The sequence below is a fragment of the Pteropus alecto genome, unplaced genomic scaffold, assembly GCF_000325575.1.
Source record: "Pteropus alecto unplaced genomic scaffold, ASM32557v1 scaffold335, whole genome shotgun sequence".
NCBI lineage: Eukaryota > Metazoa > Chordata > Mammalia > Chiroptera > Pteropodidae > Pteropus > Pteropus alecto.
The window spans coordinates 1,030,237-1,045,305 of NW_006436757.1; the positions used below are offsets into that span (position 1 = coordinate 1,030,237).

Genomic DNA, 15,069 nt, shown 5'->3' on the forward strand with positions numbered 1-15,069 from the left:
TAGTCACTGACTCCTGTTGGAGGAAGTAATGTTATTTTTGACCCAGGATATTTGCCCTTTTGTCCTACCATCTCTCTATCTTCATACCAGCCAAGACCTATATCCAATGATTCACATGCTTTTAAGCGTCAGAGTTCAGCGTGGAGGGGAGAGCAGACAGAAGCAGAGCATAGATAGACTTCAACTTTGACTTAATGCCTAGGAAGAGTCCTTTACAAGAATCTCTATTTCTTTTTCAGTCTTTTCCTTCTGCTTCTCTACAGCTCATAAAGGCAGACCCGCAGCACATGCTGTTTTTTTTTTAAGACACAGGAAAGTGCTGTAGGAAAGGCAGGGAGCAATGTGGTTTGGAATTACTGGGAACTGTTCAGCATTATGCTTGTCATATAGTTGAGGCTATCTTAAATGAAAAAACAAAGACATCAAAGATGAATGAAATTCAGCCTATCTAAACTTACTTTAAAGTCAGTCAGAAATTCTAGGCTCTTTTTACGGAAATCCTTTTGAAAATTGTTTTACCTAATGGCAAAATTGACATTACTGTTTTATAGATTTTCCTCTCTCCCTCTTACCCATAGATAGATTAGTTAACAACCAACAGAGCAGCTACCAGCTTGACATCAGGAGGAAGATGCCAGGAGCACAGATGGTCCACGACTCAGATAATTAGCTTCTGAAGAAGAAACATCATCTACTAACATCATCTTCTGTGAATGTAGAGTTTGGTTAGGCACAACTGGGGTAGAGAACAAGCAAGCCTCCTCAGCGACTCTTTTCAGCCTCTTAAAATGTCAGTGGAGCACTCATACACTTTGAGTAGACAACCACCTACTTATAAGACCTGCAGGGAAGAATCCAAATAAATACTGTAGATACTCTGCCCTAAAGGAGGGGGAACTTAACTCCCCACTCAAGTATGGGATGTACATAGTGACTTCTTTCCAAAGAGTACAGGATGGAGGGGCTAGAATGGAGTGTAATTCTACTACTACTTCTGCCAGGTAAATATCAACAGTCATAAAATATGTCAACATGATGTACTCTTGATATGATGTGATGAAAATGGCACTTTGCCTCTGTGATTTTCCTCTCTCAAACCCATAATCCAAGTCTGATCATGAGAAAACCATCATGTAGAAAGGCATCCTACAGCATAGCTGGCCAACTTCTCAAACTCCTCAAAACTACTCCTCAAGGTCATCAAAAACAAGGAACATCTGAAAAACTGTCATAGCCCAGAGGAGCCTAAGGAGACATAACAACTATATGGAATATGGTATCCTGGATGGGCTCTTGTAACATAAAAAGGACATTAGGTAAAAACTAAGGAAATTTGAATAAATTATGGACTTTAGTTAATGTTTTCAATACTGGTCCATGAATCATAATAAATGCACCATATTTATGTTAAGATATTAATTATAGAGAAGGCTGTGGGGAGGCATATGGAAACCTGCTCAATTTTTCTGTAAATTTAAAACTGTTCTATGATATAAAGTCTAATAATCATAATCATAATCCCTGCAGGAATCAAATGAAGACTAAGATAGGACAACAGAACCTCCAACCCCTTTAGGTTTCACAGGCATTTTCTCAGTTCTTTGGTTTTTGGACTTTTATTTTCTTGGGGCACTTACATTGCACCCAGGGCTCCTTAGAACTTATTCTACTACATCCTTTCCATATTTCCCAAGACTTTGTCCCCCATAGGCCAGAGTGATCTCATTCAGTCTCATCGCTTTAGTCACTATCTCTCTTCTGGAGATTTCCGAATCTAGTCTGGTGCAGGTCTCTGCTCATCCAACTTTCTATTACACAGCGCCCCCTAGGTGTCCAATTCGGCATTTCCAAACCCAAACCCTGATTCTCCTAAACGGTTCTCTTCTCTTATTTCTTGTCTCACTCACAGACCCTGGGCATCACCCCCGACTTCTCTTTCTCACAGCTCCCTGCCAGTCGGTCCTTAAGTTCTGTCAGCGCCTCCCGCTTCGGGCTTTTTGTATTGTGTTCTTTCCATCCCTGCTGCCAGGCCCTCGACACCTCTGGGACCTCCTATCTTTAGGTGTTGCCTTTTTCTTCATCCCTTTCTTTTATTTCCCCATCCCTCTAGCAGGTATTGACAAAGGAAAATGTAGAGATTCTCTCAGGCCTCTGCCAGGCAGTTCATGACTCCTCTCTACTATAACTGCTCACCATAAATTCCTTTTCTCTGCCTTCGTGCGCGCGCGCACACGCGCGCTCCTGTGTGTATGTGAATGTGTGTTTATTTACATTTTGTGTTTGAGATACAAGATCACGAGGAATTAGTGGCTGAGTTGCCACAATCTATTCACTGATATAACATACTAAGGCCCAAACAAAGCGTATTTTAAGAACACCAGCCATTAATTCAGTTTTCTCAGGGTTCATAGAGACGGAAATAGTGACACAAGAACCACCTTTGAATTAGGTAACGGAAAAAGCTGACCTAAGATGGCTGCAGAACTCAATCATTTAGACCTGAAATGAGGGCGTGAGAAGATAATGAAGAAATTTTAAAAAGTATAAGGGGAAAAAAATGAAGGTTTAAAAAGTGCTGCTTACAGCTGTATTGCATGATGAGCAGCAATAAGAACCGCCCGTCTCACCGAGCCAGCCAGGAGTCGAACCTGGAATCTTCTGATCCGTAGTCAGACGCGTTATCCATTGCGCCACTGGCCCTGAGACAATCAAGTGATGCTCGATTATGACAATTCAAGCTTATATCGCAGGGTTTCATGGGACCTGTAGTCTCTTAACGAAATTTTGCAATACACGAGGCATTATGGGAGATCCGAGTTCATCAAGAACCAGATCCTGAGATTGGTGAATCTCCCGGAGCTACGCCACACGTCACTGTACAGCCCGCGGATTGGCGGGAAGAACTACTCCCCACCCCTCCGCCTTCTCTTTGGAGAGGTGGAAGACGCTCTGGTTGTTATGACGATTCGTCCCGCCTTTCGGGGGGGCTTTTTTCCCTCCAGCTTTGTGATTGGCTGCTAGTATCAAGGAATCCCGGCGTGGACAGCGCGAGGGGAAAGATGGCGGCGATGGCGGTCGGAGGGGCCGGTGGGAGCCGCGTGTCCAGCGGCAGGGACCTAAATTGCGTCCCCGAAATAGCTGACACACTAGGGGCTGTGGCTAAACAGGGGTGAGGGCCCAGACCTCCGCGAGCGGAATGCGGGGTCCGTACTCGAGGACGGAGAGGGGCAGACTAGTCATCCCCGAGAGGCAGGGATGAGGGGGTCGGAGTGGATAAGGTGAGGCGAGAGAAACCAGTACTCTTTGAGGGGAGAAGCCTTGGGCCCTGGAAAGTCAGAAAAAAGAAAAACTAATTAGAGGCGTATGGTCACTGAGCTTAAAAGTCGGGGGAGTTGTCAGGTAAATAAAAAAGGGAGCTTACAGACTTCCAGGGCCCTGGAAAGCAAGATTATTGTCTGAGAGTGGGAGGAAGTGTTAGGGGGCTAGAGAGAGGGAAAGATAAACCTTGAGGGGAGAGGCAGATCTGGGTGTGAGAGTCTTGGAAAATCAGCAGAGTAGAAAATCCACTTGGTGTGGATTTCATCTTTTCTTGTTACTCAGCTTTTCCATGGCTGTGGTTTGGGGAGAAATTAAGGCACAGTGTAGTGGAAGTGATATGCCCCAACGTGGGCTGAACTCAGAAGTCCAGTCGGCTGACTGATGATGGCAGCTCAAAGGGTTGTGCAGAATCCAGATAGCCTAATCCAGTTGCTTGGATCTCTGGGCACTGCTGCTCTCTTTACATGACAATTCTGGGTCTGTCACGGTTGTAGGTTTGATTTCCTCTGCATGCCTGTCTTCCACCCGCGTTTCAAGAGGGAATTCACTCAGGAACCTGCTAAGAATCGACCGGGCCCCCAGACACGATCAGACCTACTGCTGTCAGGAAGGGGTAGGGACCATCCCATATGCCCCTTTATTAGAGGCAGTAACAACTTCTTTATTAGTGTTCTCATTCTCCTTTCCTGACTTAGATATATTGATTAGTCCCTGGGTTATAGACAACTCTTGTTTTCTTCTTGCTTACCTGCTAAAAGCCTTAGTTTTCCTAATCTGCATCAGGGTATCCTGTGTCTCTGATAGAAAAAGTCTTTGTCTCTACTCTATTCCCTGTTAAGAACTAGAAATTGAATGAGTAAAGTGCCTAACCTCATTCGATATTTGTCTTTCTTGGGTGGGGGAGTGCAGATTGGAATACGCTAATTGTGGGAAAGCTTTCTCCATGGATTCGTCCAGACTCAAAAGTGGAGAAGATCCGCCGGAACTCTGAGGCGGTAAGATTGTTTGACCTCTCCACTGGATCTTTCTAAAGATCAGGTCTGTAACCAAGCTGGATGGGGAGAGCAGTCTCCCCTGCCCCCATAACTCAGTAACTCGGATATAATGCAATTTAAGCTATTTGGATTGCAAGCTCTTAACCTTTTCCTCTTGATCTCCATTCCAGGCCATGTTACAGGAACTGAATTTTGGAGCATATCTGGGTCTTCCAGCTTTCTTGCTGCCCTTAAATCAGGAAGATAACACAAACCTGGCCAGAGTTTTGACCAACCACATCCACACTGGCCACCACTCCTCCATGGTATGGCTGAGGGCCTCCTTTTCTGCTGCATATTATGGTAGTTAGGCTATGCTACATACTTTCTTGTTCCTAGCCATACAGTAAAGGATGCATTTGGCAGAACTGAAATGTCAGTACTGCCTACCTCCATCTAAGAGTGGTGAGCAGAGAATTATAAAAGATAAAGAATACACAATTATGTATAGAAATTTACAGTAGAAATAAAGGGCAAGGCTGATATTTACATAGGATATACACGAGATACAAGTACACATACATACAGTCACAAACTGGGGAAAGTATTTTAAGAGATTAACTTGAGATCTGGATCAAGAACTTTTAATTGAAGGAAGCTTTCTGGATCCACTGAGTTCTAAACAGGGTACTTGTTCATCTACAGTTCTGGATGCGGGTACCCTTGGTAGCCCCGGAGGACCTAAGAGATGATATAATTGAGAATGCACCAACTACACACACAGAGGAGTACAGTGGAGAGGAAAAGACATGGATGTGGTATGTCTCCTTTTGCTGTTATACCAGGGCCAAGGGTAAAATGAAGGGAAGTATGGGAACCTGTAGGGTGGTCTCTTTAAGCTATGGTGATTGTTGGGCCATATGTATTTGACTATATTTTTCTGTATTTGCTCTGGACAGGTGGCACAATTTCCGGACCTTATGTGACTATAGCAAGAGGATTGCAGTCGGTAAGTGCACAAAGGTCCTAGGATAGGTATGCCTTCTCTGACTTCCTGTGAGTAAGAATTAGGAGTTTCATATAGACTTGGCTGCTGGGCAGTTTTGCTGTTTTCTGTGCCTCGGTGTGCCTTGCTTTTAAGGAGTAAACAGGTCTTGCACAACAGAACGAGAAAAGGCTTCTTGCGTAGCGGTAGTTGACAGGTCTTTTCTTTTTTTTCTTGTGTAGCTCTTGAAATTGGGGCTGACCTCCCATCTAATCATGTCATCGATCGTTGGCTTGGAGAGCCCATCAAAGCAGCCATTCTCCCCACCAGCATTTTCCTGACCAATAAGAAGGGATTTCCTGTTCTTTCTAAGATGCACCAGAGGCTGATCTTCCGGCTCCTCAAGGTGGGTGATAGAAGGATGCTAAAGGTGCTTCAGCTAATCCTTTTGCTGTATTCCCATACATTTGATGTTTTTTTCCTATGGGGCTGACTCTCCTCTGATTTCTGGAAAACAACTTCAGCAAAGTAAGGGGTCTTAAAAAAGGCAAATGACAGTAGGAGCCCCAGAAACATTTCAAAAGAACCAGCTCTCATGAGAATTTTGCAGGTTTCATTTAAGAAGTTATAGCAAGGCTCCATGGGGCTCTTTGAGCCAGGATGATGCTTATATGGCATAGGAGGGCTTTGTAAGTTCATTGAAGTCTTATGCTGTTTTTATTGGTATTTGGAGAACTGCTGGTCTGGGCCTTATATAATAAATTTTATGCTAGGACTTTTTGGCCATAAGATCTAATAATATCCCAGAATCTTGGCTTGAGGACTGTGTCTGATGGTCTGACTTCTCTCACAGTTGGAGGTGCAGTTCATTATCACAGGCACCAACCACCAGGCTTTGTGTTCATTGAAGCCTTATGCTGTTTTTATTGGTATTTGGAGAACTGCTGGTCTGGGCCTTATATAATAAATTTTATGCTAGGACTTTTTGGCCATAAGATCTAATAATATCCCAGAATCTTGGCTGGCTTGAGGACTGTGTCTGATGGTCTGACTTCTCTCACAGTTGGAGGTGCAGTTCATTATCACAGGCACCAACCACCACTCAGAGAAAGAGTTCTGCTCCTACCTCCAGTACTTGGAATACTTGAGCCAGAACCGCCCTCCACCCAATGCCTATGAACTCTTCGCCAAAGGCTATGAAGACTATCTGCAGTCCCCACTCCAGGTGGGTCTAGAGTGCACTAAGAGGAGGGAGGCTGGAAGTAGGGTGGAGAAAATCTCTTGAGAGTAAGTGTCCTAAAATCATACCAAAGCTTAGGAGGCAATGGGAAAGTTTTGGTATTCTGGTGCATTGTCCTTGCCAGAAACTTGCTAACTTATTTTGCCTGTTTCCTCTTATTCATCAGCCACTTATGGACAATCTGGAATCACAGACATATGAAGTGTTTGAAAAAGACCCCATCAAATACTCTCAATACCAGCAGGTACAGCGTGGATCCCGGATTGGGTCAAACTCAGGGCTAGAATAACCTAGGTGAAGATGAGACTATAGCCATGAGGTCTTCTCTCCTTCTCCCTAGGCCATCTATAAATGTCTGTTAGACCGAGTGCCAGATGAAGAGAAGGACACTAATATCCAGTGAGTGTTCTCCCCACGATACCAGAGATTTGTGTGCCTATTTCTCTATATGCTGAGTCACCTTGACTCTCTTTCTTTCTTAGGGTGCTGATGGTGCTGGGAGCAGGCCGGGGTCCCCTGGTGAACGCTTCCCTGCGGGCAGCCAAGCAGGCTGACCGACGGATAAAACTGTACGCTGTGGAGAAGAACCCAAATGCTGTGGTGACGTGAGTAGCAACCCTTTTACTGGGAAGTTGTCCCCAGTGCCAGTTTTTCTTAATTTGCATCGTCACTTGTATCATCTCTGTTTTAGGCTAGAGAACTGGCAGTTTGAAGAATGGGGAAGCCAAGTGACAGTAGTCTCATCAGATATGCGGGAATGGGTGGCTCCAGAGAAAGCAGACATCATCGTTAGTGAGCTTCTGGGCTCCTTTGCTGATAATGAACTGTCACCTGAGTGCCTGGATGGAGCCCAGCACTTCCTAAAAGGTGTCTCCAGGTTGGGGTATACTGAGTAAGGGGATTGGATTATTAGCTAGGAAGGCTGAGGGAAAGGCATTGGGGAGAATTGGGTGGGATGGCAACTGAGGTTACAGGGTTTAGGGGAAGGTGGGCTGGACTTGGGTCAGTGCCCTTAGCAAATGAAGTAATCTCCCTGAGCCTCTGTGTTCACATCTAAAAATGAGGGGTATAAACTAAAGCAGAGACTCTTAACCTGAGATCTGTGAACTCCCTGAGCTGCTGTGATATGTACCTTGGGGGCTTAGCTTTCATCAGGATAGCAAAAGGCTTTGTGACCTCCACAAAAGTTAAGAAGCACTAGATTAGAATATCTTAGGTTCCTTCCAGTTTTAATCTTGTGTGACTCTGTAAAGTAACCTGGAAGTGGAATTTCCCATGATAGGAGTTGGGAGCAGATTGATCTGGGAATGTGACAACATTGAGTTGCCTGAGTCTGTTTGGATGTGAGAGGTTTGGGCCTTCAGTTAGTACAAATATATCATTTCCATCCCTTGGGAACTAATGTGGCTCTCCTATTCTGCAGATGACGGCGTGAGCATCCCTGGTGAATACACGTCCTTTCTGGCTCCTATCTCCTCCTCCAAGCTGTACAATGAGGTCCGAGCCTGTCGGGAAAAGGACCGTGACCCCGAGGTAAAGAGCCACTCTCTTCTCGTGGGCTCCTCTCTTTAGTCCTTTCTTTTTCTATATTAGCATCTATTGTTTTCTTCCTCTGCAGAAGATGGAGAGGTGAAAGAGCAGTAGGGAATGTGGTTGAAGTAAAAGTTTGTTTTCGTCTTTTTCTGTGTCCCTGAGGCTTGAGCTTCTTTCCCTGAGGAAGTAGGTATCTCTTGCCTGTCTTCTTCAGCTCTTGCTCTCTGTCTCTTGGGTCAGGCCCAGTTTGAGATGCCTTATGTGGTACGGCTGCACAACTTCCACCAGCTCTCTGCGCCCCAGCCCTGTTTCACTTTCAGCCATCCCAACAAAGGTGAGTTCCTGTGTGGCTATCCTCTGACTAGGTGGGTTGAGAGCTCGCCCTTGCTGACCTGGGTCTGCCCTGTCTAGGCTTCCCTTACTGGTTCTTGCTCATGCTTTACCAGTTGTCTAAGATTTTTGGCCCCTTGTCACTCACACAACTCTTCCTTGACAGATCCTATGATTGACAACAACCGCTACTGTACCTTGGAGTTTCCTGTGGCGGTGAACACAGTGCTACATGGCTTTGCAGGCTACTTCGAGACTGTGCTTTATCAGAACATCACTCTGAGTGAGTGTCTGGGGCAGTGGATGGTGGGGTATGAGTGTGTGCTACCTGAGCAGCTTCTGTACATGTTTCATTTAGAGTCACAGGGAGCCCAGGAGTCAGTGAATGGGGATATTTGATTACTTGTTTCTGTGTTCACAGAAGACATTCTCCTCAACCTAGGCAAAAAGCACAGTCACGGAAACTTCAGTTTTTTCATTATTTTGTCCATACAGGTATCCGTCCAGAGACTCACTCTCCTGGGATGTTCTCATGGTTTCCCATCCTCTTCCCCATTAAGGTAGGAATCATATTTAAAACTCCATAGGTTAAAGAGTTTAGCTGTTGGGTTATGAATGATACTTGGCTGTGATCCATGTCCTACTTCTCTCACAGCTTGGATCCCAGTTGTAGATGTTGGACTAATGTAGTGGCCTTCTACCTGGCTTCTCCACATCTCTAGCTACTCTTCTGTCAATTTCCTACCTTAAGCAAGCGTCATCTTTTAAAACCCAAATCTGATTATATCTCTCTCCTGCTAAAAAACCCTTCAGTGCCTTCCCACTGTCCTTAGGATAATGGTTAAAATCTTGAACATTGCTTGTAAGACTTGATGTGATCTAGTTTTAGCCTGCCTTTCCAGCTTCTGTCCCCTTGATTACATTGCCTCAGTCCAACGGACTATTTTTCAGTTCCTCTGATACCCCATCATCTTTCCTTCCTGTGACTTTGATACCTTTCTTCTTTGCCTGTAAAATTCATTTCTTCTCTCTTTACCCTGATAACTTATTTTCCAGGTCTCCTTAAACATTCTTGTTAACTTTCTCAGACCTAAACTATGTTAGCGTTCCTAGGTGTTCATAGGTGCTTTCATAGCACCTTGTGCATGATCACAGCAGTCATCACACTTTAGAGTATTTGTTCAACGTCTAATTGTTTAGTTCTGATTATTTGTTCTGATAGACTTCAGATAAACTTTATGAGGGTCGGAACATCATGTTTTTATCTTCACACTTAGCTCAGTACATTGCTACATGTAATTCGTTAGGTCTACCCTGAACCTCCCTGTCTTTCTTCTTACAGCAGCCCATTACGGTGCGTGAAGGCCAGACCATCTGTGTGCGTTTCTGGCGATGCAGCAATTCCAAGAAGGTGTGGTATGAATGGGCTGTGACTGCACCAGTCTGTTCTGCTATTCACAACCCCACAGGTCGCTCATATACCATTGGCCTCTAGCCCTGCCTGCAAGTGTCCAGAAGCAGCTTCAGGTTCTGCTCCTGTAGCATAGAAGGTGCAGTACATCTGTGGGCTGTGGTTCCCGTTGTCCATCAGAGAGAAGCATTTCAGTTTGCTTTTCTGCCTTACATCACTGTGGGCAAAGGAGGAGAATTAATTGCAGGGCTCAAGCCACCAATCAGTGAAGACTTTAGGCCAGAGCGTGAGGAATTAGTGCTGGATCTGAAGCTACTCTGAAAGGCACTCAGCTTCAAGCGCTCCCTGGAATAGCCCTGAGACATGCCAATTGAACACATTTTCAGCCCTTTCCCTGCCCATCTTCTGTTCCTGTTTTGATGGTTTTGTGTGGAAGGAAATACAAATAAAGTGAAGTCGTGGCCTTTCCTGCTCCAGCCCTGCTGCCCCCGGCCTCTGCTTTCTCACACCTTACTTAAACTTAGGCATGCTCAGATCTGTGCCCTTATCTAAGACTCAATGGGGCCTACCTTTATTCCCTATTTAGGAAGCTTAGTGGTGACTCTTGGACTCCTGGGTATAGGCATTTCTGGCCAGCTACAGAATGGTCTCGTCCATTAGAACTTGTGATTAGATTTTAGTCTGGGAGGAGGCCTAGTTTGCCACCATGGAGAAAGATGGGGTAATGAGTGAAGCCAGCTTTCCACCTTCTTGAGTTGAACTGCCAGCTGCTTTATTACCTCTTGATAGAGAAACTGGAAGCCATCCAGACATCTCCAGCAAGACACCACCTATTTTGTTTGAACAAAATAGGGTTAGTTTGAAGTCCTAAGAGATCATCTAGTCCAATCCTTCATTTTCAGAAGAGGTATATGAAATTTGTACAATGATATGATGTTAATATTCAAATCGGACTGGAACATAGGTCCTCTGGCTTTCTTCATGTTAGAACCAGCTACCTTTTTGGAAGTCTTAGTGCAGACATCAGTTCCATATCTTTCTGGTTAGGGGGCTGAGAGTACTGTTACATCCAAGGAGTCATCTGAGAAAGTCTCAAGTTTACCCTTGCAGGGGGAAGTGTGTGGGGCACTGATTTAAACTGAAGATATGTGAGCTATAAGACCAGACAAATCTGACAAGACTTGCATGTTCCAGTTCCCAAGCACTGAAGGCAGGAGGTGTTTGGGAGGGTTGTGTAGACAGCCTGCTCAGGATGGGAATATGGAGTCTAGCCAACACGGTTGCTCTCCACAAAGCTGTCCCCGAGAGCACCAATGTGACCCTCTGCAAATAAGAGCAGGGATGGCCAAGAACATCAACTGAACTTCCTTGTTGGCTCTCCCCACAACTGGGGCTTGGTCAACCTGGGCGCCCGACTTTCTGCAGGTCGTTTAGCCAATGAGAGCCATGGGGGCTGCCTGAAGAAGCTTCCACTTTCTGGAAGTCCTGGCGAAGTTAGCCAATCAATGGGAACTTGATGGTTGCTAAGAAACAGTTGCATTTGGCTCCACCCATGTTTAGGATTTTAGCCAATGAAAATCTGTACTTTGGCTGTTGCCGTGAGACAGATTAGTTCCACTGCCTAAATATTTCAGCGCCTGCGCGGATTGGGGAAAGTTCTGGAAGATAGCGGAGCTACCGCCATTTTGCGGGAAGAGGAACAGCCTGGGTTGCAATACTGCTTTAATTGCTGAGACTCTGCAAGACAACCGTGCTTCGCGCTCCCCAACAAACGCAAAGGAACGGAGAAAACCGGGACCCCGGTGCGGGGAACCGGAACTGGTGAGAAACCCGAAAGCTGGTACCCCTGCGACGTCACCTCTGCGTGACGTTGCTGCACGGCGCTTCCCCCTGACGTCACAGGCAGAAAATGGCGTCAAGAGCAGAATCAGGCAAACTTTTTAAATTAAAAAAATTTTTTGTTTACTTTGATTTGCAAGTGTTCGCTATCAAAATGTAGCTCACTGTCGGGATTTTAGGGATCCGCACCCTCGTGGCTCTGTCCTTTACTGATGACGCTGTTTCAAGGATCCCAGTGAGTTGGATCTCTTTCTAAGCCCCCTCAGCCGTGACGCTTAGGGTCGTCCATGATGGGGAGGGAGCATTGACCAAGAAAACATTTAGGATCGGTTTTCAGCCCCTAGTGCCACCATTTGGAGAAAGATGAGGGAATTGAGTTTTTTTCCTTAGTCTTCAATTTCTGGAAGATTGATTTCACTATATCAGCCTGAGATTTTCCCGCTTTCCTTTTGTGACCACACTTTCCGTGGCGAAAGAGTATATAGTGAGGCCACTGTAAGGTTTTATCATTGGGAACGCTGGCTCTCGCGGAGATGGTGCCAATCGGATACTTTATAGGACCATTTTTTAAAGCATTGCCTTGGTTTGTTACACAATATGGGGAATGTTTTTTATCGTTCTTATTGTTCCTGTTCTTAATTAAAGTACCTTCATTTTGGAGATGTTTGTGCCCAGCTCAGGGACCGACCCAGGAGATGGCGCTACCATCACCCCTGGGACTCCAGCGTTTGGTGAATTCTGCCTGAAATGGGCTGACGGTGGTTCTTCACTCTCCTCTGCCTCTGCAGCAGTGGGGCCTAAGTGCTGGCTTGGGTCGTGACTGTACTATGGCACGATCCTGGCACTGCCATGATTATGGACCCCAGTGTAGTTTTTGGAGCAGGGATGGAAGAAAGCTCTATGGTGTTTTAATCAATGGGATTGCATGGACTTTGACACAAATTCATGGGGAGAGTTTGAAGACTACGAACCTGAAAATGCATAATGTTTGGACTTTACTGCATTTAGGACAGCTAGAAAGCTACACTAAACCCATTGAGATTGCAAGTTTCAAAATGTGCTCGTGTTGTATATGTCTGTGCTTAAATCAGTTCATTCTTTGTTTCGGAGTCTGAGTGAAAACTTTACCCCATACATGGGGTGTTCATTCGTCAACTTAAAGTGTGTGTGTGTTATGTTACCCTTGCCCTGTACTAGCACTCAACAAAGAAGAAGACTTGCAATCAGGAGTGTTTCGTTTAGGGAGGAAAAAGCAGATTGTAAAAAATAGAGGAATTTTGTGACCCTTAGGAAATCTGTATAGACTTAGCCAAAATGACTGAAAGGAACAGTTTGAGCGTCAAAAATTTTTTCGTTTTAGAACCATTTTTCCACAATAGGCCAAATAGTGTACATTACAATTAGCTTGGTTCCTGATATTATGAAACATACTGTGTACATGCCTCATATCTAGAAGCCACGCAATAAAGTATGACTAATGAGACTGATTCTTTTGATAAACTGATCAGAACATTAATTCTCCAGATAAATGTATTTAAAGCTAGACATATTGATATGCTGTATACTTTTTAAAAATTTTCTTCAATGTTAAGTTTAAACTACAAGAGAGAGGTAATCTGATAATAGATAGTATGTGAGGCTTGAGTCAGAAGACTTTGCTCAAGAGTCAGCTCCTCCATTTGAATTTTGTGACTTGGGGCAGTTCACAAATTCTGTTTTTCATCTGTGCAATGGATCTGATATCTGGCTGTAGTATATATTACTTTCGATTGCTAAATTAATATAAGCTGTTGTTAAATAAGAGATTGAGTTCACTGGATTTTAGGTACATCTATTTGATTTTGGTTTGATCTCCATTTTAAAACTTAAATTTACTTCCAAGTTATTTTAATGGTTTTGCTGTTTCTAAGACTCTTATCTCTGTAACATGCCTAGCAATATGAGGTACTATAGGTGTGATGATTATTTTTTACTTTTTAATACTATTTTTGTTATTTTTAATGTAATTTTCATATTTCTCTTATTACTTTATTATTAAATCATCAGATAGGCTATGGGTTCTGAGGGCAACAAGGACAGCATCACTGGATGATGCATTAGCTAGCTGCTTTAAAGAGGACAAAGCTCTTGTGGAGATGGCAAGTCTGATTATGATTCACCTTCTAGCTTAGAAATTCTGCTTACCTGGGGATTTTTTGGTCAGTTTCATCGAGGTATAATTGACATAAAATTGTACACATTAAAGTGTACAATTTGGTGGGTTTTGATGTGTATAAACACCCATGAAACTATCACCCCCAAAAGTTTCCTGTGCTCTTTTGTAATCTTTTCTGCCTAGCCCCTCCCCACCTACTCCTATCCCTAGGCAACCACTGATCTGCTTTCTGTCACTACAGGTTAGTTTGCATTTTCTAAAATTTTATATAAATGGAATTGTATAGTATGTACTCCTTTTTTTTGGGGGGGGGGTCTGATTTCTTTCTTTCAGCATAATTATTTTGAGATTCATCCATGTTGTGTATGTCAATAACTTCAGACCAGTAATTTTCAAATAATTTATCTTATTGATATTGTTTGGTATCTTCCGTTTTTCTTATTTGACAGACTTGAGGAAGACGATTGCTAGATGTGAAAGCTTGGGGGAGGCGAGAAGTCTCACCTTTCCTGCCTAGACAGAAAGGCTTCAAAGTGGGATTGGTTAAGCCTGTCTTAATCATAATCTTTTTGAGTTACCTAAACTCTAGTTGGTATTGTATGGAAAACACTTAATGATAAGTTCCCTAATTATTGGTGTTTGTATGGGGGATATGGGGAAGAGCTTAGGGAAAATCTGAATTTTTCTGGTATTACTTTGTCTTATTTATCATTTTTTTGTCTTGCTTCTTTACCTTTTATTGGAACTGTGTGCCTATTTCTATGATTTAAGTTTAAACCAGTTATTTATTCAGAATTTTGAACAGTAGAATAAAGGCCTAGTGTCTACTGTAAAGTGAGTGGTAAGTTTGAGTGCCAGCATTGTCTCTTCACATGGCAGGGTCTGTTTTGTATTTTGTCTCTACCTAAATATTCAGTTTTCTTCTAGACCCTTGACCTATTTATTCTAAGCCACCAAGCAGAACTAGTTCAGAAATGTAAGGTGCAAAAATAAACCTAGGGTAAGCAAGAGGTAGTAAGATCCCTTTGGAGTTGATAAAACAGAACTGTATACTGAATTCTGTTTCTTAGAGGTGAAAGGGAATGTGGGGTACTGGAAGGGGAGGAAAAACTTAAATGAGGGTCTTATGTATTGATGTCCTCTTCTCAGATCTGCTACCATGGCATCTGATGACTTTGATATAGTGATTGAGGCCATGCTGGAGGCTCCCTATAAAAAAGAAGAGGTAATATTCCCACCTCACTGGTGGAATTGGGTTAATAAGAAACAGCAGTTGGGTGTCAT

The 15,069-nt window shown here is 43.8% G+C and overlaps 2 protein-coding genes and 1 non-coding gene across 7 annotated transcripts in view; 2 read left to right on the forward strand and 1 right to left on the reverse strand.

The window, feature by feature from the left end:
* Window positions 1–2,627: 2,627 nt before the first annotated feature.
* On the reverse strand, window positions 2,628–2,700 carry TRNAR-ACG. Its single transcript has one exon. It is a non-coding gene; the product is annotated as a tRNA-Arg (tRNA).
* A 121-nt stretch (window positions 2,701–2,821) lies between these two features.
* PRMT5 (protein arginine methyltransferase 5) lies at window positions 2,822–10,267 on the forward strand. 2 transcript variants are annotated; one of them, XM_006913605.3, is made up of 17 exons: window positions 2,822–3,169; window positions 3,813–3,931; window positions 4,228–4,313; window positions 4,484–4,618; window positions 4,998–5,110; window positions 5,252–5,301; window positions 5,520–5,683; window positions 6,341–6,502; window positions 6,684–6,761; window positions 6,858–6,916; window positions 7,000–7,122; window positions 7,209–7,384; window positions 7,941–8,050; window positions 8,291–8,384; window positions 8,547–8,663; window positions 8,876–8,940; window positions 9,723–10,267. In XM_006913605.3, exons 1-17 carry the CDS (start codon window positions 3,060–3,062, stop codon window positions 9,873–9,875), a joined length of 1,914 nt encoding a protein of 637 aa, XP_006913667.1. In that variant the 5' UTR covers window positions 2,822–3,059; the 3' UTR covers window positions 9,876–10,267. The 2 variants fall into 2 exon arrangements, with proteins under 2 accessions (XP_006913667.1, XP_015446160.1); XM_015590674.2 differs by lacking the exon at window positions 2,822–3,169 and adding an exon at window positions 3,192–3,254 and having other exon boundaries at window positions 3,812–3,931.
* Window positions 9,723–15,069, forward strand: part of RBM23 (RNA binding motif protein 23) — an 11,557-nt gene continuing 6,210 nt past the window's right edge. For 2 of the 4 annotated variants that reach the window (XM_015590675.2, XM_006913607.3), the window contains exons 1-2: window positions 11,537–14,026; window positions 14,935–15,010. In XM_015590675.2, the coding sequence (XP_015446161.1) occupies window positions 14,945–15,010 (66 nt within the window). In that variant the 5' untranslated portion in view covers window positions 11,537–14,026; window positions 14,935–14,944. Of the gene's footprint in view, window positions 9,792–11,480; window positions 14,027–14,934; window positions 15,011–15,069 lie in introns of those variants that run through there. The other 2 variants (XM_015590676.2, XM_006913606.3) reach the window with 2 other exon arrangements.